General features: G+C 42.3%; 1 protein-coding gene across 8 annotated transcripts in view; it reads left to right on the forward strand.

The window, feature by feature from the left end:
• The first annotated feature begins 6,200 nt into the window (after nt 1-6,200).
• The window catches only part of trim44 (tripartite motif containing 44), a 71,129-nt gene continuing 50,951 nt past the window's right edge, over nt 6,201-26,378 (forward strand). For 5 of the 8 annotated variants that reach the window (XR_007961609.1, XR_007961610.1, XM_052060118.1 and 2 more), the window contains exons 1-4: nt 6,202-6,432; nt 9,284-9,918; nt 12,618-12,695; nt 24,068-24,355. Coding sequence is in view for 6 of the 8 variants with exons in the window: in XM_052060118.1 (XP_051916078.1) it covers nt 9,334-9,918; nt 12,618-12,695; nt 24,068-24,355 (951 nt within the window). In the remaining 2 variants the exon portion in view is untranslated. Of the gene's footprint in view, nt 6,433-9,283; nt 9,919-10,078; nt 10,145-12,617; nt 12,696-24,067; nt 24,356-26,378 lie in introns of all 8 variants that reach the window. The other 3 variants (XM_052060121.1, XM_052060115.1, XM_052060117.1) reach the window with 3 other exon arrangements.

Here is a 26,378-nt window from a genome sequence, read left to right on the forward strand (position 1 = left end):
TGCAGCAGGACCAATCCCGTCTGAGCCACTTTACTGTCTATTACTTGTAATATTTTATATTATATAGCACATGCATTCGATATATTGTTGGGAATCTCTTCATGGTGCATGGTGAAGCTAGAACTGTTTTTGTTGATTCTTCTTTACTTTGTAATGTGTGTAGGCAGTCATTGTGAAGAGCTGTGAAAGTGCAAAAGCCCCGTTCTGGACCTGGGTGCTTGCCCTGCCTGACATGACACAGAGAGGGTATAAATAGAGGCGGCTCACATATCATTGTGCCAGACAGAATGTGGCATCTGCTGTGCAAAGTGTCTGAGAACCTCCGAAGGCTTCTACATTTCTTTCCACCTCCCCCCTCGGACCTTTTATTCTTCGCACTGATCCCATCCCCCGCCCCCATTTGTCTCTTTTTGTTGTCCTCCTACTTCCTTTTCTCTCTCCATCGCATTCCATTCCTCAGCCTCCTTCTAATTGGCCCTTTGCCCTCCCCCATTCACACTCACTGCCACACATCTGTTGCCATGTGTTGAGTGTTGTGGAAGGGACCCAATTCTTTTTGAGGCAACAAGATCTTATTTCAAAACATAGATAACCGGAAAGGGGAAGAATAGACGAATAATGAACGGAAAGGAGCGAGAGGAGTTGAAAGGATGATACTGGGCTCTCCTCCTATCCTGATTTCATATTTACATTTGTTAACAAATGTTTCCTCAGGGAGTTACACGTGCATGCAAATACAAGTTAATCTCTTGGGATTAAACGGTCTATTTGTGAGGGAATTTTGAAAAGGATTGCCACTCTGTGAGAGATATAAGCAGTCATTGTGATTCTTTCATTCATTCATCTTCCAAGCCGCTTGATCCTTACTAGGGTCGCGGGGGGTGCTGGAGCCTATCCCAGCTGTCTTCAGGCAGTAGGCGGGGGACACCCTGAATCGGTTGCCAGCCAATCGCAGGGCACACAGAAACAAACAACCATTCGCACTCACACTCACACCTAGGGAGACCACAAGTATTGCATCCAATTAAAAGGAATAAAGTCCATTCACCATAGAGGTGACTCTGTGTGTGCATGTGATAAGGCCCAGTTGCATGAGTCACAGCTAGAAATGAGGTCTTCTCTGACGTCCGGTGTATTTGGTGTCAGCCCGGACCTCCCGTCCTTGTCGGCGCCTCCTCTCCTTTTTTTCCAGAATCCAATCTCGGCTCTTCTTTGCCGATTTTCCCTTCATGTTTTTGAATCGGCATCTTTGCGGGAACAGAGTGAGGAGATTACTTGTTTGTTGGGTGCGATATATTATCCCATGTAAAAGGCAGGAAAATCCGCCTGTCGGGGTTTCGCGTCAGGCAGGACGACAACCTTTTTTTTTTTTGCTCTTTACTCTTGGCCTGCTGGCATCATGAGTTCAGGTACAACAGAACCTGACCCACACCTGAAGCCGAGACCGGTCATTGTGATTCTCTGCAGGTTATTCCTCAACCAAAGCTCATGCTAATGATTTTGCGATGCAATTCTCTGCTCTCGCCCATCCAGCGCAAAGTCAGTTTAACCTTTCTTTTCTTACTTTGTCTTGTAATACTTCACTCAGTGACATGACCTATTGCGTTCATATAGTACAGTGATACATAGGAATGGATCGGTTCCGGCGTCCTTCCATTTGCTATGTACATTGGTATCTTTTGTTTTCCCAGAAGCAAACCACTAAATCTCATAATCTGCTTTCACTGTGACTAGTCTTGAATTCATTCAGAGGCAGGGGACAAAGAGTAGCAGATTGCAAGGCATGTACACGCTCACACACACACACACACATACACACACACACACACACACGCGCGCGCGCACACACAACGCTTAGTCACGATGCCTGCCAAATTAATGAGCATCTTAACATTCATTACATTTTTTTTATGATGCATCCTTCCTTTGTTCTTCATCTACCCTTTCCTTTTCTTCCTATGCTTTTCATAACTCCCCCCACCTGCTTTAACAGGTAGAGTTCCATTAATGTTTGCTGACACAGCACTGTGTTCGCCCTCTGGCAGCCCAGTCATTGCTTTGCCAGTTGACAGTGGAGATTCACAGTAGGATAGAGCGCGAGTGGGAGAGGCTGCAAGAAGATGGCAGCCTGTCCAACTGTCAATCGGAGAAACGCTGCGGGTCCTCTTTTCATCCTTTTGTTTGCTTGCAGACTGCTTTGCCGGTTTTGAAGATGAAATTCTATCTCCATCCTTTCTCTAAACCTATTCTCTCCTTATTCTCATTCAAAGCTACTCTGTTTTTCCTCTCTTTTTCATTTTCCCTCGTGTTCTCTCTTGCATGTGGTGATAGCAACAAAACATAAGACAAAGATTCTCCTTTTTTTGCCGGGAAAGGTTGCTCAGGTTAACATTGAGTAAATGTCACCCACCTTTAAATCTGTAATTACCTTAGTGATGGAGCCAAATGCATTTGCAGTCACTCATCTTCTTCCAGGTCCTTTCATGCTGCGTCCTTAGGAGTGAAATAAGGCATATGCTGCCAACTTTTGACTGGCAGATGCAGTGTTACCTTCAGTTCAACTGTTAGATTTCAGGCCATTGGATAAGATATGTTATCTTCAATGCTAAAATAAAGAGATTTATGATTTAAAAATCAAGCGTCATATCGACAAAAATTGATCTGCAACTATAGCAGACTGCCTCTCACATTATTGTTCGATGGTGCATACACTTAACCCTGCAAAACCAGAACAACTACTAAGTACTATAAAACTCACTGAAAATAAAGCAGAAGCAGGAAAGAAGCGGCTATCGAAAAAGAGCCAAAATTCCCATCGCTGCCTCGGTGAGATTGGTGTTTGTTATGAGGTTTGTAGATTCCAGGAGAACACCTTTACTGATGTTGGTCGCAATCGAGAGGGTCACCAGGACCTTGAGGATAGTGGCGACAAAGAAGATAACTAGCATTTGAACTCGTCATTTTTTCTTGATAAGGGTCTCACGTCTCAATCAGTTCATTTAGATCTCCAAGTTAGTTGTCTGCAATCATGAGTATAATGAGTCGCAGGCAACGAAGCATGTGCCCCACAGGGGCTTCAGCAATTCAAAAGCGGCAGACTTGAGTTTTCATACTGTGAATGTTTCTCATCCACAGCAGTGCCAGGATACCGCACATCAGGGAGTGCAGAGGAATATTGACCACATTTAAGGGGCTGCTGAGAGGGATCACGAGGGAAACACTGAATGTCATTAGAGTAAAACACAGATGTCCTGCCTTGTGTCCTAAACCATCCATAATGGTGAGACATGAGTCCAGCTATGGCAGAGTGTGCCTGACAGTTGAAAAGACCAAGATTGTGCTTTTTTTTTTTTTTTGCATACCGTACTTTGATTGTTTTCACTTTAACATGATTATAGTTTTGATCCTCTACAACGGGGTTCGGTTTGAATCTTTGCTGTATACTGATCCCTCCATCCATCCAACCATTTTCTGTACCACTTGTCTTCATTAGCATCGTGGGTGAGCTAGGTCCTATGTCAGCTGACTTGGGCCGAGAGAAAAGGTACACTATGTCCTGGACACACATAGAACAATTCTATTCTATGGCAGCCCCATAAATGTACTTTCTGTCTCGATGCCAAATACCACAGCACCCCATCTGGAGTCCATGCCTCAGTGGGCTCAAACTATCTTGGCACCAATAGGCTGACCTGCACAATATTACACAGGTGGTTATGATGATCCAGACCAGCAAATTCTACTTGAATTAGATTTTATTTCATCTTAAACCCTAAAGGACCAGAGATAAGATTCCCACTCCCATCTTTAATCACTTCCACTAATCATGTACGGTGATCCCCAGACACTCAATTTCTGCCTCTCAGAGAGAAGAGTCAACCATGAAAGCAACGGAAAACTGCTCGTTGTATATCACTGCCCTACAATTAGTGGTGTAAGAGAGTTACCCTGATCACAGACTGGGTAGAAGAGGAAGTTAGGATCAAACAAGATACTGTAGGCAGGGATGGTGCAATCAACGCCAAGACACTGAAGAAGTACAGAACATGAAAATGTTGTGACTTAAAAGCGCAACTACAACAAATGAATACTAAATCCCTCATTTCTAATCTAAACGTAAAAAAGAGGTCTTCTCAGCCTTAGCCAGTTACTAAAGTATGAATGTATCGTTAACGAGACAACTTTCAAAATAGGTCTGGATGATCATCATGTACAATAATGAACATGTGAACCATGAAAATGTTTAATAAAAAGAGAGAAAAAAAAGAAATGTGTGTGAGTGTAAGTGTATCTATCTATAGCCATCCATCCATCCATTCATTTTTTTCTGATCGACTTATCTTCACAAGTTTCGCCGGGCATGCTGGAGCCTATCGCAGCTGTCTTTGGGCAGTAGGCAGAGTACACCCTGTACTGGTTGCCAGCCAATCGCAGGGCACACATCGCTGATCAAAAACCATTCACACTCACAGGGAGAATTGATAGTGTTCCATTAACCTGTCACGCGTGTTATTGGAAAGTGGGAAGAAACCAGAATACCCGGAGAAAACCCACGCCGGCATGGGGAGAACATGCAAACTCCACACAGGAAGGCCAAAGGTGGAATTGAACCCTGCACCATTGCACTATGAGGCTACTATCTATCTATCTATTGTTCATAAATCCATCTAAATGTATGCTGAAACAATCCACCAGTGATTGTAGATGATAATTTTTGCACAGGTGTGCCTGAGGCTTCCCACACCAAAAGGTAACAAAAGTGGAATCATACAGCACAATGCTAAAGATGTCGAATTTGGAGCGTGCAATTGGTATGCCTGTAATGTCCCCCAAGGCTCTTCTGTATTTCATGTTCATTGCTCTGCCATAAGCATTCTCCAAAGATGTTTCAGAGAATTCAGCAAAAACGCAGACCATAAGTAATACAACAGCCCAGGATTTCTCATCCAGCATCTTTACCTCCAAGATCATATGGGACCATCCATCTGGACTGCTGCTGTAATATCGGTTTCCAGAAACAAAGAATTTCTGCACAAACTTTCAGAAACTGTCTTAGGCAAGCTCCTTTGCATGCTTGTCATTTTATTAGGATCTCCACCTGAATGCAGTACGCCAGTACACATATTTTGCTGTCTTCATGTGCATTATCTGCTTACATTCAATTTTTAAAAAAGCGTCGGTGCTTGACCACTGCACAACAGAACATCGAATGCTACTTAATAAAATTAACAATAAAGTTCAAGGGAAAAAAGTGAGTTTTATGGTGAATTGTGAGACTCTCATTCAAGCACGGTGGCCAACGCTACCTTTTGTGCACTGCGCCAATATCCAACCACGGCAAGTCCCACGCTCAGACAAAAAAGAGGTGCGTTGCATCAGGAAGGGGATCCTCTGTAAAAACTGTGCCAAACAAACCATATGAATGTCTCCCCGTGGTAACCCCCGATGGGACATGATGAAAGTGACAACTTATTGATTTGACTCCTGAATTGACTATTGGAATTACAAAACCAATTACATTTCTTAGTTGACCCGCAAGGTTTAATTAAATGTGCGCTCTTCGGGGAGAATGTCAAAGTCACGGCCTGTGAGCTAACCTCTCACCAACCAGTCCCATTGTCCAAATCCGAACAAAGTGATGAAGATAAATATTGACTTTCTCTCCCTTTGCAATTTGCTTTCACAAATAATTAGCACTTTTAATTGACTATTAATGGTTTCACAACAGGTAGTCTTGTTTTTGTCTTTATCACTAACATGTATTCTACGGAACAATGTATGCTTTGTATTTAACATTATTATTATAAAATGATCAACAACAACAATGTATGCCCAAATTTAAATTGGTTTCTTGGGAAATTGCTTTGAATTCACACTACTATGTCTTAAATGCATGTAATTAAAAGATCAGGTCATCAATAAATCTTTTACAGATATGCATATACACCAATGAAAAAAAATCATCTAAAATAATAACAATAATAATCAAATAAGAAAAACAAATAAATGAAACACAAATACAACAATACAATAAAACTAACACATTCAAAAAAGATATCAGCGAATTACTCTTTGAACTTTTCAGAATGTATATCAAATATTTATCTGCACATTTTATTTGTGATTAAACCAATGAAATAATTGTCTACCTCGATCAAAATAATTTAAATAAAGGGGTGGAAACATTTTTGACAACACTCGCGTAGGTGTGTGACGTCCTACTGGAATTCGCAAAACAAGGAAGTAAACTCTGCTTGCTCGGGAACGATCTTCCGATGTAAAGTGAAAGTTCACTCGACCGGTCTCTAATAGAAAAAAAAATAGCACGTCGGCTATCCTTACGGGTTTTGGTTTAAGTCAAATACACCAGTTGACTTATTTTAACACGCCCTTGTCTGAAAAGCCGAGGTGGGGGCACGAAAACACCGATCGGTAAGTAAACTTAAACTCCGGAGGACCGCGTGTGTTCATAGAAGGAAACACCCTGCCTGCACACATCACACATACAAATGTAGTAATGGTACAAGCACTGGTAAAATAGAGTTCTCCTCGCCTCGAAAGATGTGTGCATGTGTCGCTAGTTGTGAAGGCAGTGGCGGTCCTCGCTTGAATGGCACCCTGAACAAAAGCACACTTGGATGCCTACGCCCCCCCACCCCACTTACAGGCACAGGCATCCACAGACGAAAAACGCACTTATAAATATATAGAATTTAAAATACGAATGTAGTAATTGCAAAGAATATTTACATTTGTGGAAAGAGAGAATTAAATGTATTAAAATACACACACTTTACCATCTATAAATGGGGGTGGGTGATTACAATTTACAGTTTTATATTTTTGAGCTGTGGAGATGTAGATGATTGTGCATCCTCAGTGGGAGAAAATGTTGTAATATATTTGAAGAGTTCTAACATTCCATACAAACACAATCGAATTTTGAAATGAAACGTGCATGATTGAGCATTATTTTGTTTCATGTTATTAATTTGATTGTCAATGCATAGATAGGCCCTCTACCTTACTGATACTATCTAATCCTATTATGAGTGTAAGCTGTTTTCCGGGGCTATGCCGGAGCTAATTTGCAGGTGTGAACGCTCTACTGGGGCAGCCCCGGCGTAGCACCGGACCAAATCTTGCCGTGTGAACACCCCTTATGACTGCATAGATCAGTGGTCCCCCAAACTTTTTCCTGTGAGGGCCACATAATTTTGCGCTTCTCTGGTGGGGGGACCGGGGTCAGCTTGTAACAGCAAAAGTGTGACTGCAAGAGTACCCAGACGTAAAAATGTATTGTTTCCCAGAAACCCACACAAAATCAAATAACTTTTTTTGATACACTTGCGGTATTAAAGACGTCTTTCTTCTCGGGACACACCACCTCCGCGACAGCATTCATGCATTTCTTGATGAACTCTCCTTATCGCTGCTTGCTATCAGTTGATTAAACCGAAAGCTAGTCCGAACAGATGGCTGGTTCAGCTGAGTTTGGCGTACAAATGTATTTTGCTGAGCTAACGTTCCTCTTTTTAGCGTTGACAGTTTGTCTGCTCTCATTTGCCAATGCAAAAAATCGTACTTGTTGTCGTGACGGGATTCATAGTGTCTCCGCAGATTGTATTCTTTGAATACATACAGACAGATGAGACAGACAATCTTTTCTTTGCATAAAAAAAATTGTTTCTCCATTTTGGGTTAAATTCCCTGTATTCCGAATATATTTTTTTCTCTTACCTCACCTTTTCGGCATGATTACGTTCTCTATAAGAGGGACTGGTTTAGGATTTTTTTTTCTGGGGTTGCCAGATAACGGCACAGACCGCAGAAGGATGGAACAAATGTCACGTTATCTGTGTTTATGAAATTGTTACTAGCCAATAGTTAACCATGAAAATAGTTCATAACTAAGGAATATTTTATTGCAAAAGCCAAATGTTATGATAAAATACAAATATACATAAGATAAAAAATAAATCAAAAGACTCTGGTATTGTTCAGGGGGGCCGGACCAAATGTGGAGGCGGGCCGGATCCGGCCTGCGGGCCGTAGTTGGTGGCCACTGGCATAGCTCATGCCAATTATATTAAACAGAGCTCTGCGTCATCAACTTCTCCTCAACGCCAGGGTAGTGAGGCAGAGTGACAGACATCTTTCCCTTGACCCACTTTTAATACAATTCCCCAAAGTGTGTGTGTGTGTGTGTGTGTGTGTGTGTGTGTGGTGGTCTGAGAGGACAGTCCAGGTGTTGTCAACTGGATCTGTCAGTTTCGTGTGAATTGTCCTTCTATTGTGAATCTTCCTTTGATGCGGTTATGGTCATCCACATTTGGCCGTCTTTTGTTGTTGGAAGCGTTCGTCCTGCTGTGGGAGCCCTTTTAAGTGCCGATTGTGATCTCCAGTCCAGGGATCCGGCCAGGGTCCCCCCTTGCTTGTGGCACCATGGCATCTCCTCTTCCTCAATCGCATCCAAATGCAAACGGTCTCTCATTTACACTCAGCAAAACATTATTATTTGCAGTCACGCATTCCAAACCTTCACTCGAATCATCTGTAACCCTGAAAAGCAGCACTGACACAACAGCAAGTATTTTGTGACTGGATGAAAAAGAGCAATACAGCAATATGAAAGCCTATAATGTGAATGAAAATCGCTTCAGTGGCTACATGTATTGCACATATCATAAACCACCCCTGATTGCAAGGCTTAGGAAGGATGTGTTGCAGGTGAGAAGCATGCAGCACCGTAGTTTAAAAAAACAATTTTGCTTATCAATGTAACTGCAGGCAACATATTCGTATTTGTGCTTTTTAAATCTTGTTTGATTGAGTGCAGTTGTTGTTCTCTGCACATCATAACTTCTCTGATACATATCTAAACTCAGCATTGCAATATTTGTCAACACAGAATATTTTATGTTTCTTCTATACTGCAATGAATGTGTTGCCTCTGTTTGTGTGGGTTCCGGCATCAGCCTACACAGCACTTACTGTGAGTCAGTAAACAAAGTGAGTGTGTTTGCACTCAAATAGTCTCATGACTGCAGGTTTTCTTTTCTGTTTCCTGCCCTTGTAAAATCATGGGCTTTGCTAAAGCTTGTTTCTGTTCCTTTGGGCTCTCTCTATCCAGTTGACTCTGTTTTGGGAATATTATGATGAAGGGGTCGTGAAGTGTGTGCTTGGCTCTTTCCACTGGAACCAATAATAGCACCACTCGCCGAAGGTCATTGTTATTATCCTGTAAATTAATTTTTGCACTTTATTGTCATCTGCCATCCAGGTATATTGTCAGCATTCAGGGACCACAAAGGAGAACCTTAGGAAGGAGTCATGAACCTAGACGACATACCACAGATGGATGGAACATGTGATGCATGTGAGCCTGACGAGGCTCAAGTGGCCACCCAAGTGTGTCACAACTGCAGATTTGCCTTCTGCTGTTTGCATGCTGACGAACATGCTTCCAGTACACACCACTCATTAGCACCCTATGACCAGGAGCGGATGCACGCTAATGGATGTACCTCAGACGCATACTCGGGATTTGAAAGTGGGACCAAGGAGACTCCGCCTCCTTTGAAGGGGGTGCCTAATGAACAGGATGGAGTTTTGAGGCATGAGACTGGTGATATGAATGGCCATAAATCCAAGAAAGCCCTGCTAGTGCAGGGAGCGGATTTGGGAGCCGATTTGAGGGTTGAGGGTTCTGAAGGTTCGCCCGTGGACAAGGCTGCTACAGAGGCAGTGAAGAACGACAGTGTATCAGTAGTTAGGCTACGTTGCATGGAGCATGGGCAGGAAGGCTCCGTCTACTGTAAACCGGATGAGAAGATCATCTGTGTTGTGTGTGCTATTCACGGTGAGCACCAGGGACATGAGATTATCACCCTGCATGATGCTTACATCTGGCAGAAGGTGAGTCATGCACATGGAACGTGACTGTTTATAATGCAATCCATAGCCATGACAGTGGTGTAGGATGAAAAACCTCAATCTCAGTCTTTGTCAGTAGCATCTTTGACAGAGTCATATCACAAAGTTGCCACATCACAGCAGCGACACAAGACCGAGTTAGCCGCTCCTGATTTTTGTGACATTCGGCTTGTCCTGTCAGAGCTCACCACAGCGCGTCACTTGCATGGTTTGTTTCACACATGAAGTGGGATATCGCAGCAACTTTGTGTGCTTTCACACTGTGACTTGGCATCCCACAAGCATGACGACAACAGCGCCGGCTTCTGGTGTGACATATAAAATACCTGTTAGACATCGAATTGTTTTCAGAAAAATAAGTGACAAAACTGAGTGTCACCTGCACATTCCTAGCATATCAGTCATCTAGTGTTGATATAAAAAAATTACTTTGATACTATGCTTGTGTAAAGTACCATGATACCAATATTGAAATGATACCACGGCAAAAAAACCCCGAAAATGTCAGTTAAAAGCAATGCAATCACAGATGACAAAACACCAAACTTAAAATTCTCTGAATTTGTATGAATTCAAACTATTGCAGTCGAGTCCTTTGTTACAGCTGCAGCTGTTGTGAAAGCGCTATATAAATCAGGATGTATTTTATTGAGAATATTAAATGAAATAATGTTTATCCTTTATTATTTTCATGTCCTGTTATATGGTCTGAACATTTTATATCTTTTTTAAAATAAATCAATCAGTAGCACTCGATCGTAGCATATTGTGGATTCAACTTACTGTATATTTTTCTCCTTTGCTATTTCTGTTGTTGCCCCTCTGCCCTTGCGCTACTGTTGTATGGCGCCCGAGGCTGAATAAAAGTACAATGCAGTCTGCTGCAGTGAGCTTATATGACCTTCGTTCTTTCCACAAACAATTACTGGACATATTTCACAGGTGTGACTAATAAATAGCTGAACGGAATTACACAAACAATTAATGGAGAACTGTCCCGTTTGCCAAAGTGTGTACAATTATCCCAACTGAAAACATGTATCATTTCATTTTTGCTTATTGATTGTGGTAATTTAGCACCGGGCTGTAACCCTACGGTCTTCCCATATACACAGGCCACTTCTGTTTTGGCTGTGATCTCGCCACCAAAGGTAGAATGGTCTCAGGACCACACCATTTCTGTTTAGTGGCATTTACACAGAACAGCACCGTGGGGGGAGATCAATGTAAGACCTGCCTGCCAAAGTGGAACACAAGGCCAAACACAATCAATTGTGAAACCATTACTCTCGTTATTCAAAGACATTGCAAAGGCTCCGAGCAGGTCTCTATGGTAATTTTTGCACGAGTAGCTTTGGTGCCTCCAACTTCTTCAGTCCAAGATTTGATCACATCCTTTTTTGTTGTTACAACCAACAGCTACAACATGACTATATTTTCTGTTTTAAGTTGTCTTAGTAGGCATAATCACTGTTTAGTATGACGGTAAGATTGACAGTGATTGAAGATATGTTTCCATAATATTTTACTGCAACAAGCAGTGGCTGATAAAACAGTTTGATTATTTTATACAATGTTAAACGAATGCATAACAAAAAAACAAAACTAAACAAAACAAAGACTTTGCTTTTAAATCAACATATTTTTTCAACTAATAACGGCCGGCTCTTTTAGTATGGCAAGAGATTTGTCTCAAAATTATTCACAAAAATACATCCGCAATTTTCATGTGTTTTCCGGATCCACAAATATATCTGCAATTTACACACGTAATTGTTTTGTTTTTGTTTTTAACGTGTGTGCATTGATCACGACTTATCATTTCATTATGACATATCATGATTCATTCCTGCTTGTGAATCGTTAAATGTGCATTTGTAGATTAGCGGGCACACACATTTATTTTCGAGACAAACGTCTGACTGTTGTCAAAATCTGCACTCACGTTTCAAACATTTATGTGTGGAAGGGCCTGTCCCTCATGCACCTACTCAGACAAAGGCATATATCTATCTATCTATCTATCTATCTATCTATCTATCTATCTATCTATCTATCTATCTATCTATCTATCCATCTATCCATCTATCCATCTATCCATCCATCCATCCATCCATCCATCTCCACAGTGTATACACACACACACAAAATCGTTAAAAATAGCCCAGGACAGCTTACCATTTTAGCAGGAACAGGAGCAGTGCCCATCATGGAGTGTTGTAGCATTGCTGTGGAAACGGTGTTGTCCTCTGGCCTACGGTTGAGCCTTTGAAAAACAAAGTAGCTTACATTAGCTGCAGCACTTTCCCTTCCATCAGGGCCACATATGGATTGGTGCGACACAAAGGGGGTCACTCACAGCCCAGTGCTGTATTATTTATGCTAAAACCACTCAATCTTTTTATCCTCTTTCTGTGTATTCCTGTGAGAGACGTGCAGTGGTGGTTCTATGGTGTCCCTTTGGTTTGAGCTTTTGAATCTTTGCCCCTCATACTTGGCCTTCCCCGCCTCATTATACTGCTTGGTTTCACAATAGCTTTATTGTGAAACCATTCCAGCAATTCGAACCTGAGTTGAATCCATAATTGAGGTTCACTGATATTTGTCTCTCCTGTTCGTACAAATACTACCATGATAATTGATGACAACCTTGCATCTATTGTTATCTGTGTATGCTGTAGAGTAGGCACCTTTGTGACCTGCTGGACTGTCTACAACAGATGGAAGAAAAGATCTCAAAAAAGTGGACAAAGTCAGAGGTGAGTCTAAAGCTCTCAATAAACAAAGTGACGACAAAAAGCACAGAAAAAAATTATAGTTTTTGCTGAATCCTTGGAGGAGTTGCAGTTCGTGAGCCAACTGCCATATGTTCTTTCATCATTATTATTATTTTAAATAGAAAAAAAAACTATTCTGCTGCTCAAAGTATACTATACAATAATATACTAAGCTACAAAGCAACATCATGCATGGTAATGATTTTATCTCTTCTTGCTGTAAGACAAATTCAAAGATGTTCTGTTTTTAGTTCTGTTCATGAACCAAAATATGAATATATTATTTGTGGCTTTTCGACGCCTAAAGAATTGTTCAAATAAATACATGTCTTGGAATAAGACGATTTTTCATGAGTTTACATGTATATTATTTTTGCATGAGCTAATTTGAATTGTCGTAAATAAGCCATTTTGCCATCACTTTTGATGTCAGTCTTTCACGTTGACGATAAGCAATAGTAATTCTGACATTGTCTTATATAATTGAGGAGAATGCGTCCAACCAGATTTCCTCTCGCTGTGGCTTAACCCTGTCGACCAAAATCAGTTAATTGAATCAAGGATGTAGCAGGATGCGTGTTATGTATTTCAAACAGGTGTACATACAGAACATTCAAATAAATAAAATGTGGGATGGATGGACTGAAACTTTTGATATATTGCAGTGACATGCTGCACAAATAACATTCTGAGTGTACAGGGACAATTTACACCTTAATTAATTATGGCTCCACTGTAAGGTATTCCTTGTCTATTACTCTTCTCAGACTTACAGACTCTGGTTTATATTGATTGTGCTGGAGCTGTAAGTTCCCCGTTCTTATTGATATCAATTTAATGGCAGCAGAAAATAGAGCGAGAGAGAGAGGGCTTCGCAACAGCAATTTATTGCTGCTTTCAAAGTGATATTGGTTCAGCTTTGGTAACTTATCTTCAGTGCTCAGCTGATGCGTGTAGTGATGAATGCAGTATAAATACGACTGGGATAGATCAACTGTGAGCTGATATCGCCAGAGCTGGACACGTTACCTTGTTTGCTGGTCTATCCTCGGTCCGCGATCTGGGTGCCCTTCCTTCATCGTCCCTTCTTCCTTAGTGACATAATAATCGTCCTACGTCCCGGTCCATCGTCATTGTTTTAAAGCGCTTCTGTACCAGTTTTATGAAACAATCTCCGGATTTTACAGATAATCTTGAAGCCACACATAATATGGCGGATTGGGTTGACATATCGCTTTGACAGGATTCAACAATTATTTACAACAGAATTGGCAAGAAAAAGGAAGAGAATATTGATGTTCCTTTTAGATTTCCAGAGTTTATGGCTCCAATGGAGTCTTGTAGTAAACACTTCAAATGGCTCTTTAGTTGCCGACATTAATGTTCTATGTCCTTCCGAACTTGCCATATCAGGACGCAACATGTAGGAATCTAAAACGTCTCCTAATTTGCCAATATTGCAATCGTTTATTACCAAATTCTATGTTTACATATTTACCTGTGCTCACATCAACCTCTGAAAATAGAATGATTACTTTCGTTTTAGGGATTTTAGGGTCTTGTCCTCCTCATAGAGGCACTCACTAGAAAGCTTATGTCACTTCATGAGAGAAAGGCGTCGTCCATAGAATACAAAATACATGACATGTCTTCCCACATTACTCAATGCCTCACATTGAAAAACGTGCGGGACTCTACATTGACGTATTCATCGCGTACACGTCTGCGTCGCAAACCTTATTTCAGTAACGCCGTGATTGGCCGTCGCAGATAAGACTGGCCATCAATCTAACAAAAATGACATCACAGTTTCTTTATATTTTTTAATGTCTTCATGATAAGCAAATCAACATTGGTACCTCACAACTATGCTATTATAATATAGTAGTCCTGGACGAACGGACCGTTCTGTCGCAGGTACGGAATGTCCATCTCTGGAGATCACCACACTCATCGAGCAATATCCTTGTTTTAAATGTGATTTTGCAGAGTAGTTGTGGTAGTAGAAGTTGATAATGCTGCACCTTTCTCCTTCTGCAGTGAATGTCCTTAAATGAGAACTCATCGGGAGTGGGGTGGTACAAAGCTGTGCCTTTGCGACAAATAAGTTGGCTTTCTCAGGCTTGTTCCCCACGGCATACTGTTTCTGCCCTCGTAAATCTGATTACCCTTATCAAGTGTTTTACATTCAGTATGTTAATTATCTACCCAGTGTTGTGCGATGTGGCTTAGTTTCATCTGCAAACACTGCAAATGGAGAACAGGCTTTTGGTACCTCACCATTACAGAGTGTAACACTATTGTGGAACACATTTATTTAGTCAGCCATAGGAAATACTGCAATATGATAAGGGGTCACCGTATAGAAAAAAAAATCCACCATAACTTTGCAAAACATGTTTTATTTCCCATCCTGGGATTCATTTTGCAACTCTAACTTGACTGCCCTAGTTGTGTAATGCACAATGTCAAAGTGAGTGTCAAGGACAGGTACAGCTACCATAATCTTGGGCTGCCATTCATCACTGAGAGCATCTGTATTCCTGCCATCTACAGCCATCTACAGTAGTAGTAGTAGTTAACTGGGTCTGAACCCAGTGGAAGAAACGAGAACACCAGAGCATTGTTAAGTGCCCGCAGAGATTTGACCCAAGAGCAGTAGCGTATTGCAGAAAGTTAATTTGAGTAACTGGCATCTGGCGCCGTATCGGAATTTGCGTGCTATTATCATTTTGAAATATCAATGCTGCCCCCAGGACTGCTTTTACATTAATCAGTCATCTGCTGTTCCAGTATAGAGGTGCAGTGCACCAGCTGAAACCCACGTTCCTGCTTCCTCAAGGGGCAATGGTAGCGATATTATGTGGATTTGTCAGCGTGTCCTCTCTGCACTCCCAAATGTCAGCGCCTGCATTATTATGCATGGCAGGCGAGCATCAGAGTGGCGGCTTCTGGTAAGCAAAGGTCTCTCTGTGAGAGCGCTCGTAAAAGAGCGAGACAGAAGTTGCACAAGTTTGAGTCGTATTAACGGCTTTCAAAATTTGAGGAGAAAAAGGGGTGTCTGGATTGAGAATAATTTACCATTGACTCTTTAAAAGTTAACCTTGCTTAATCATTCATACAAAAGGGGATTTCACGCTTTTTCAACACATGTACAAAGATGGTTTTGAATCTCAATAAATTGGTACAAAGGTCTATGCAGCCTGGTCACAAATCTGGATGTATTGTGTGCATTAGCTAAATGTGTCTTCTCTGCCTCGTAATACCATCAAGATTAGCAGACACATATAAGATTGTCTTCTGGAGGAGAGGCGAGGGAACAACCAGGACAGACCTCGAAAAAAAAAAAGACTTGGTTTCTTTTTACATCAGGTGTTTATACTTTTTCCTCTCGTGTACTTTGTCCTATCTTCTCTCCTCCTACTTTTCCTCTCTACTCCCTTCTCCCATTGCGCGTCGTAAGTTTGTAGCCCTGCCGCTGCTCACAGAATTGTAATTGGATGACTCAGTATCATTCCCAAAGAATTGGCATGCTACTTGGGCTTCTGTCAAAACCAGTATAAAGTTGTTGTTTTCTTTCCCCTCTAGGTTTTCTTCTTCCTATTTCAATGTGTCCACTTTAAGGGTGCACTTAATGATAATTTTAGTAATCGTTTAATATGTTAATTAGTTATTCAATTAATCGATGAATTGGACAAAACTGTTTTGATTTCTATTCCTTCATAAAAGGACATTAACAGTGCAGTGAATGCACAACAGATATCATTTATGATTCAGTTATCGTTTTGGTCCGTAATTTGGCAGAAAATTGACAAAAATGGTCATCATTGTTTTCCAAAGTAAATGCAAGTGTTTTATTTTGAGTCAACGGTCAACCTGCTTACATGGAGGATAAAATAAATTGGTCAATATTTACTGTTGAGAATTGTAATTTCTGTTATGTTCTTGTACTAGCACAGACGATTCTCACAATTATTTTGAAAGATTTTATTCCAAAATATTGTACATTCATTGTAAAAATATTTTATTGCAGAACTATTTGAGACATAAGAATGATCAAACCCCAAGTGAATATGAAATTATGGGAAAATACAGTACCTGTATAGCTTTTGCTTTGTTCACACATCACATCTGCCATGTTTATATCGGGATCAGTGCGAGCAAAAAGGCCCTACAGCAGATATATGTGATGAATATTTGTTGGATACGTTAAAGAATGGGCCAGGAGTGGACTCTGAAGAGGGTTGTGGAGTGATGTTAACAGGTACTTGCTGGCAAGGGGTGAGGTGAGGCGAACAAAGCAGTACAGGAAAGGAAAGATGGTGCAGGAACTCTGAGAGGAATATAAAATACAGGTTGAGATCAAGGCAATAGTGCCTGAATATGAGTTGTATGTAAGTGACTCTTTGGCAGAGTCACACACATACAAATCAGAAGAGGCAGGGCAGCAGACATGACACCAAATGGACACGGCAACGAATTAAGCAATCCCCGTGTAAAGGTCAGATGACAAAAGTCTCCGCTGTTAATATGTCACAAGTTGCTGGGGTGTTGAGTGAAAAATAACGTACCACATCATGTGTGATAAACCACGGCTGAGTGAAAGTTAGATTGAATAGTTTGGTGCGAGCTCTTTTGGAGTTCAGAATGGCATCAAAGTAAAACACCATTTTACACTGATCAAGGAAGTGCTGCATTGATAGCGTAAGAAAATGTTTTTGGGGGGGGGCATGTTTGGAAATGTTAAAAACAAATCCTTTTAATCCTAATGTTCAGTTAATTAAGTTCCGTTTAAAATGAAAATAATCAAGTAAAAAGTGAGCATTATTTAATCTTCTGAAATTATAGGACTATAATGGCCGAGTGAAATCTATGGATGTCACAAGATTCCATCATCACAATACTATTTTTCATTCATTCATTCATTCATCTTCCGTACCGCTTGTCCCCCCAAAAAAAGAGGTCTCTCAAGTATAGGGTCAGCCTTTATAAGTGCTTCACCTCTCCCATCCCACTTTCAATGAATTTAAGGGAAAGAAAGCAGTGGACATAAATCCACTGAACACTCCTGCATCCATTAGCCAAGTCACAACAGGAATTCTAACATAAATCTGATTAGCCTTATTATCTTATCTGTCATGATCTGACACATTCTTTCACTCCCACAACCAATTTGTCAGACTTTCTTAACACCCATCGAGTTCTCTGGCCACTCGCAGATTCCCTTTGGCCTCAACAGCAGATGGGGCCTTGAAGCAAGATCCCAGTTCTTTGTTGGGAGCAGCTATGTGCTCTACTAACTTTTATTTAGGGAAAGCATTTGCCTGAGAACGTGTCAAGCTTGCAAGGAAGATGCATTCATGCTCGCTAAACTTCATTTGCATTGCAGGCAAGCTGAGGTCACAAAATGAAGCCTCAGGAGAGTCTGCTTATATGAGGCAGTAAGAGGAAGTGATGAGCGATGAGAGAGAAATTAGAACAAATACAGGCAGAGGTAGATCTTCATGCTACCCCACTAGTTGCAATCTAGCCGGCCAACAGAAGGCTCTGTTAGAAGCAGGGCTGGGGACCCGGCTTTTCAATAAATTCCCACGAAACTTCTTCATGACTTCACGACAGACTGTAATTACGACTCGAGCTACGACGTCCAAGGGAACCGACGCGTTTGCCCTCAGCTCAACGGGGCGAGTGATAAATGTGCAAGTCGGGCACCACTACTCCCTCCACCATCACCTCCTCCGACGCCTTAAGCGCCTCAAAATTGCTTGCTGGAACATCCGGACTCTCCGCGACGAAGGGACCCAAGCCCTCACCATGAGGTCACTTCACAACTATGGCGTCAGTGTGGCATGCCTTTCCGAAGTACGCCTCCCTGATGCCGGGCAGCGAGAGCTTGAAGGTCCCTGGTGTCGATGTGGTCTACAACCTCTACCATAGTGGAGTGACGGACAACAGCGGCTGGCACGGCGTTGCAATCGCCCTTGCTCCCGAGGCACAGGCTGCACTGCTGGGGTGGGAACCCAATCTCCCCCCGCCTTGCCAAGGTGCGCTTGAGGGGTGCCATTGCCAACATCTGTCGTGGCGGTATATGCGCCCACATTGAACGCTGCTGACGTGGACAAGGACCAGTTCTATCATAAGCTCCAGACGACTGTCGATGGCATCTCCTCCAATGACATCCTGGTGGTCGCAGGAGACTGGAATGCGTCCGAGACCATCCCGGATGACTGGAGCGAAGCAGTGTTAATACCCCTTTTCAAGAAGGGAGACAAGAAGCTTTGCGCCAACTACAGAGGCATTAGCCTTCTCGATGTGGCTGAAAAAGCATTTGTCGTCCTTCTGCTGAAACCCTTCCAGATGGCCCGGACACACTCAGGGTGGCTTTCGCCCCGGGAGATGATGTGTAGACCAGATCTTTAGCCTGCGTCGCACCCTGGAGCAACGATGGGCCTACCAACAACCAACAGTCGTGTGCTTCATCGACTTTGCCGCAACATTTGATTCAGTTGACCGGGGTGTGTTGTGGATGATCATGAAGGCTGACGGGATCCCTGTGAAATTGCTTCGGCTCATCCAGGGATACTACCGGTCAATCCGAGTCTGAGTGCGGGCCTACAGCAGCGAATCAGAAACCTTCGGGGTGCGGTCGGGCCTCCGACAAGGCTGCGCGCTCTCGCCAACCTTATTCAACTATGCCATCGATCACATTCTCAACACGGCTCTCCGTGGCTTTGAGGGTGTGAGGGTCGGCTGAGATGTCGCAGTGTCGGACCTGGCATACGCAGATGACATCGCTCTACTTGGAAACACGTTCGAGGAAGTTGAAAACGTGCTGATGAAAATTCATCGAACGGCCCTGACCGTTGGAATGTGCATCAATGCCTCGAAGACCAAGAAAGACCAAGATCATGTCCTCCCTCACCAACCCATCTGACCAACGGTCGCTGTCACTGGAGGGCGTGACCCTGGAAAACGTTGATTCCTTCACATATCTCGGCTGCTCTGTGGTTCCGCCGGGGCAAGGAGAAGCTGAAGTCGTTCATCGCATTGGGGCCGCCAGATCCGCCTTTGTGCGCCTACAACGCCATCTGTGGGGTTGGCGCGAGATCTCGGCGGTGACAAAGGGGCGTGTCTACCAGGCGATCCTGCGGATCATCCTACTTTATGGCTGTGAGACCTGGCCTATGAGAGTGGCTGACCAGCGCAAGCTGGATGTCTTTGATAACGATTGCGTCCGCCGTATTCTCCGCCGCCACCGATCGGACCGCGTCCCCACTGCTGATCTTCGTCGCTGCCTGCACCTTCGCCCCTTACCAACGTGTCTCCTGCAACGCCGACTCCGTTGGTTCGGGCATGCGGCACGCCACCAGGAGGGCGAGTTGATCAGGGTGTTCTCCTTCCTGCTCCTTTGCCAGCCTGGCGCAAGCGGCGTGGTGGGCCACCACGATGAAAGAAGACCTCGCGTACCTTTCCGGCCCCCAGGTGGTGGGTCTGAGACGGTGGAACCAGGACTGGCTGAAGCTGTCGGTTGACCTGGCACAGGATCGCCGCGCTTGGGTCGCCATGATCAGGGACGTCATGCGCACCAAGAAAGAAGCCGGTTCAACCCGCCCAGGGTGAAGGCCGTTGCAAACAACAACAACAACTACCCTCTGGTGGCTAATTTATTATGGCTGTTAAATTTGAATTAGGCATGATTTGGCCACCTACGTCTAAGACCCAGACTAATTTCCAGATTATCATGATATTGTGGGGAAGTTGACGATTTAAAAAAAAGCTCACGTACTGTATAAAAATTCATATTGTGAAAAAATCATATTGGCTCAGCGTCAGTCATTGTCTTATTAGTTCATAATGTTTGGCTGATAATAATAATAATACATTTACCCTGATGATACTGCATATTGAGCACCTAGATCACCTAGCAGTACAGCCATTAATTTAAACATTTATGTATTTACAATGATTAACATGTGAACAATAATCAAAATTTCAAACTACTCAAAAAAAATGTTGATTTGTTTTGTATTTGATTTGCATTCTTCGCTGGAGGCCAACTGACAGTTTGTAAGGCAGTCAAATGCCAACACGGATCAATTTCTATGTGAAGGAATCAAATACAAATAGAGATTTGACTTGTTTTTCCAAGATGGCGCCCGAGTAGGCAGCCTTCGGCAAGTGCTCTTCAAGAGCCTTGCTTTTTTGTTCTTTTTTGCTGTTTTTGTCTTTTGTTTTGTCACATGTTGTTTGTTGTTTCATTGTGTGGACCAGATATGGACTGTTTTCAGCGCTTTTTGGCCACGACATTCGTCAAAGGAGCAGTATCTGTGCTTGGTGGTTGCGCCTTCTCGGCAGCACGCCTGGACCAGCACAGATTTTGATTGGGAGGAATGTCGGCGCCATTGACTGTCGGTGCTGGACAGACCTGGGCGCTTGCGTTTTTTGCGCCAGTAATGGGCAGCATTTTTCACAACCCCGATTTGTTCAGTGGCTATGTCAGCGCTGTTGGACAGTTGGCGATGAGGAGAGAGGAGCGTTGGCGAAGAGCGCCGATGCGTATTTGGGACCGTGAGTCACCGCTTGGAATTGAAATGGAGTTCCATGGGACAGGAGAAGTGAACCAATCTCTTTTTCGTCAATTGATGCTACAGCTTCCTGTTGACTTTGAAACTTAGCTTGTAGCCGACTTGTGCACATTTTGAGCATGACGTCTCTGATCCACTGGTTAAAGGACACTTTGATTCTCTCCTCTTTCATCTCAAACTGCTTCAAGCAACAAAGCGTGTGACGGAAAAGTTGTTAGGACTGCACGACTGTTTTATGTTATGTGTTGTGTTTATTATTTTACTTTATGTTAACTGTTTTGTAAAGCGCTTTGTTACAGCTGCCGCTGTTGTGAAAGCGCTATATAAATCAGCATGTATTGTATTGTATTGTATTGTTGGTGCATGCATAGACATGGAAATACCTGAGTTTCTTCTAAAATTTTCAGATTGAATGAAAACGTAATTTGTTCTGTCTGAAAAGAAATCCTGAACTTCTGTCAGACAATTACACTTAAGGGTGCACTATTATGGTGCTCAGACTCGACGTCTGTACGACTACAAATAGGCCAAGCCAATCGCACTCCCCTCAAAGATGCAATGCAGCACATTGAGCAAAGAAAAGGAAGTGATATATTAATGACGTATCACTTCAGTTTTGCTGTTAGTTTTATTTTCTAAAGTTGTGGTGCTCTCAAAAAGCAGTCTGCTACTTCTATTTGGTCACTCTCTTTTTTAGATAAAACAGATGTAACATTTCCTCCTACTCTCTGTTTGCCTTAATGCTCTCTCGGTTTCGACTAAAACACCACATACCTAAAATGCACTATCCGTGAAATGTGTGACAGGACTGTCAGAAAAAATTGCAGTCAGTAATGACAAGTTTTATTTGAGTGAAACTTAAACCATGTTCAAAAAATGTTTGTGTCTTTGGCTGAAATAGAACACGTTTTGATCACAATTGCAAGGTGTGATGGCATTATCAGGTATCAGTGCTCTGTATCGTTGAGGCAACCGTAGTTTTCATAAATGTACCATCAAACAAATACACTCAGGACATCAATGCTGCTGAAGCATGAAGACGAAATTCCCCTACTTTCCAGGTAATGTCAATTATATCTCTGATCTCATTGAGTAGGACTGATGAAAATTCTGATTCCTTTTGCCACTAAGGAGAGGGATGTGGAAACGAGATCAAATAGATAAAAGGATGTAAGATACATTTTCCAAGGGAGGGAGCCGGCCGAGCAAATGATGCACATTTACAAGCAGAAATCATGTGGTGGGCCTTCGAGGTGTTTCATGACATTTGGTTGGGAAGATTCAGGTTGTTGTCTATTTATTTATTTATTTATTTAAGTAATGAGTCAGAACTAAAGAGTTCCTTGGCGGTGGGAAACAAAGGTTCGATTAAAGGAATATGGCAGTGAGCAGCTAAATTGCTTTGAAAGCCAAACAGATGGCCTGCTGTTGCAGAAAGAGCCTCTGCGGTCTTCATCTACAGCTGGGATGCATGAAGTTTATCTCCAGGGAATCTGCTTCAAACTATCAATTAGCCACAGCATCATAAAGACATTTTGGTGTTGGAAAATAATCTTCCCCTATTGAAGTAAGTCTATATTTGTCTAATTTCACATTGTAATTGTTTTGGTTAATAAACATCCGTCCATCCATCCATCCACCCATCCATTTTCCAATCCGCTTATCCTCACAAGGGTCGCGGGGGGTGCTGTAACCTATCCCAACTGTCTTTGGGCAGTACGCGGGGTACACCCTAATCTGGCAGTGGCAGAGCACACATAGACGAACAACCTTCCGCGCTCACACTCACACCTAGGGACAATTTAGAGTGCTCAATCAGCCTGCCATGCATGTTTTTGGGATGTGGGAGGAAACTGTAGTACCCGGAGAAAACCCATGCAGGCCCAAGGAGAACATGCAAATTCCACACAGGGAGCCCGGATCTGTACTTGAACCCGATACCTCGGCACTGTGAGGTCGACGCGCTAACCGCCTGGTCATAACATGTACTTTTAATTTTCTAAATTTTTTGTTTTTACATTTGTGAGTTTTCTGTCTTCAAAACCTCTATTTGCAAGATGCAAGTAATGAAGCAATTTAACAAGACTTTTAGAAGAGGTCTTGGAAATATTTGAGTAGCCTACAAACGAGTGTGTTTATTCACCGATTACCATTACCACACCGTCTCACGAACAACGTCTCATTACAGCCTGTGGTATTCAATGTTTCAACTTGGCAGTTATCGTAAAACATGACCAGTGGGAACATTTTGTTTGTATATTGAGATGCATGTAGATTAATTAGTAAACTAAAATGATAAAGCCAAGTGAAACAATTATCACTCTTTCCTTGCCCCGTGAAGTGATTACCTTGCCTCATTACACTTGTTTGACTTATGGCAAGATGTGATTATATCATCTTCTCAAATGTGCTGACCCCTTACTCGCTGAAGTCTATGAAGTCCTCTGCATGCGGGTGAGTGGATGCTCACCGGAGATCTATTACAGTGTTTGTATCAGCATCAACTAATTGCACTGTGGGGAACTCAAGTCCCATTTAGTGTTGTTTAACCTAGACTGAAAATTGGGGCTATGAACATCCTTCATGTGACTGGGAAAGCATGTATGCATGCATGCATATGCACATCTATATATATACTATTCTCGCTAATTGTTTAAACATATTACCAGATCGTCCTAGGAGAGTTCTAGTAAATGTCTGTTTTCTAACTGACTATAGTTGTTGAGATGCATTCTTTAACTCTTTTCTATCCTTTCAATTACAACTCAGATGTCTACAGTGGAATTGGAGGCATATGTGAGCAGTCAGTTTGATGCGCTTCGCAGATTGCTATATCTGGAAGAAAAGAAGACCCTACACATTTTAGATCTCAAAGAGGCATTCCTGACGGCATCTGCTGCAGAGAAGATTGCAGAGATCAATGTCCAAACTGAGCGTCTCCAGGAAGAAATGGCCAGCATTACCCACCAGCTATGCTTGTTGGACAAAGCAACCATTAGTCCTACACTGGCAGCGGAGGCCCTCATGGAAGCATCGGGACCAGGCCATAGATTAACGGTAACATTTTCTCCATCCTCATGAGCCTTCCTGTACTTCTTACATTGCCTAGACAATTAATGTAATTTCCTACTCATAATAAGCACAGTCTGACAATCTCGTGATGCTCATTGTGTACCTCACTCAATTAACTCTGAACTATGATTGCTCAGCCAGCCCACCCATGCCTGGAAACATGCTTTGTATTGGCAGCGGTTTCCTAATTATCTATGTATGAATGCGTGTGCGCATTGATTTGTTTGTTTGTTTTTAAATACCAAATCAGATGTAAATAGCTGAAAAGTTCATGATCATGGTGGGTGCCATGTACCTTTGTTGAAAACAGGTTAACACATCAGGCATACGTACAGTCTATCATCACATTGTTGTTAGTGCACAAGTATGCAAGAAATTATTTCTTTAAAACATCCAGTTGACCAAAACAGAATTAATTGTGTTTTACAATGTGGCAATTAGACAACAAATACCTCCCATGGCAGAAATCAAGTGTCTGCTCCCATGTGTACAGTGATGTGTATGTATTTTTCAGCATGAGATGCAGCAGCACACATTAAATGATTTCTCTTTTACATCAGTTGGGTTAATAAAGTATGGAAAGTAGGGGTGTAAGGAAAGACAATTTGAATAAGAATCGTTTGTAATTTAAAAGATTTGAGTGCATCGGTAGACAAGCTAATGTGTCTGGTCTCCCCACAGTTTGAACCGGTCATGAAGGTATGAATCAGTATAAGTTGATTTGATGTTGCTTATTATTGTGGTTCAGGCTTGGGAGATCTTAGACATGACAAAGGCAACAAAAATATTTCTTCTGTGTCTTTTAGAGCTCTCTTTGAAGGAAATTCCACATTTGATGCTTTGACAAGTCAATTGACATTGTAAAATTTGTGTCTACCTTCAACATGAAACATCATACCCTGTTCAATTTAGCAGTACCTTCCAGCGATCCATCCATTTTCCACAATACAATACAATACATGCTGATTTATATAGCGCTTTCACAACAGCGGCAGCTGTAACAAAGCGCTTAAGAAAACAGGTAACATAAAGTAAAATAATAAACATAACATAAAACACGGACAGTTGTGCAGTCCTAACCACTTTTCCGTCACACACTTTGATGTTTGAAGCAGTTTGAGATGAAAGAGGAGAGAGTCAAAGTGTCCTTTAACAAGTGGATCAGACATCATGCTCAAAATGCGCACACGTCGGCTACAAGCTAAGTTTCAAAGTCACTCCTCTCTCCTCATCCTCAACTTCAGCAGCCATCCATCCAGCCGCACCAACGTCGACTGTCCAACAGCGCCGACATCTCCACTGAACAAAATGCTGCCCCTTACAGGCGCAAAAAACACTAGCGCCCCAGTTCTGTCCAGCACCGACAGTCAATGGCGCCGACATTCCTCCCAATCAAAATCTGTGCTGGTACAGGCGTGCTGCCGAGAAGGTGCAACCACCAAGCACAGACCTTTGACGAATGTCGTGGCCCAAAAAACGCTGAAAACAGTCCATATCAGGTCCACACGATGAAACAACAAACAACATGTGACAAAACAAAAAGACAAAAAGAACAAAAAAGCAAGGCTCTTGAAGAACACTTGCCGAAGGCTGCCTACTGAGGTGCCATCTTGGGGGGGAAAAAAAACATTCCGATACACTTATCCTCACAAAGGTCGCGGGGGGTGCTGGAGCCTATCTCGTCGATCTTTGGACAGTAGGCGGGGGACACCCTGAACCGTTTGCCAGCCAATCGCAGGGCACATAGTACCTTATTAAATGAAATAGTTTTTCTTTAAAATAAAGGTGAAAATATTTATCAATAACAAATTTATTATATGGGTCATTGATTAAACATTTACGGGACCATTTGATAAACATTTTTTCCAATCCTCTGAATTTCAGCTTTTCAACAGTAATAATCTCAAATTTTTGCAGTTCTGTTTAAAAATAGACCAATGTATATGTGTTGTTTATGTTTTGTGCAATTTCTGTCTCTAAATAAAGAGACGAAAATTGAAAAATTTCA

Source organism: Hippocampus zosterae, chromosome 3 (assembly GCF_025434085.1).
Source record: "Hippocampus zosterae strain Florida chromosome 3, ASM2543408v3, whole genome shotgun sequence".
Taxonomy (NCBI): domain Eukaryota; kingdom Metazoa; phylum Chordata; class Actinopteri; order Syngnathiformes; family Syngnathidae; genus Hippocampus; species Hippocampus zosterae.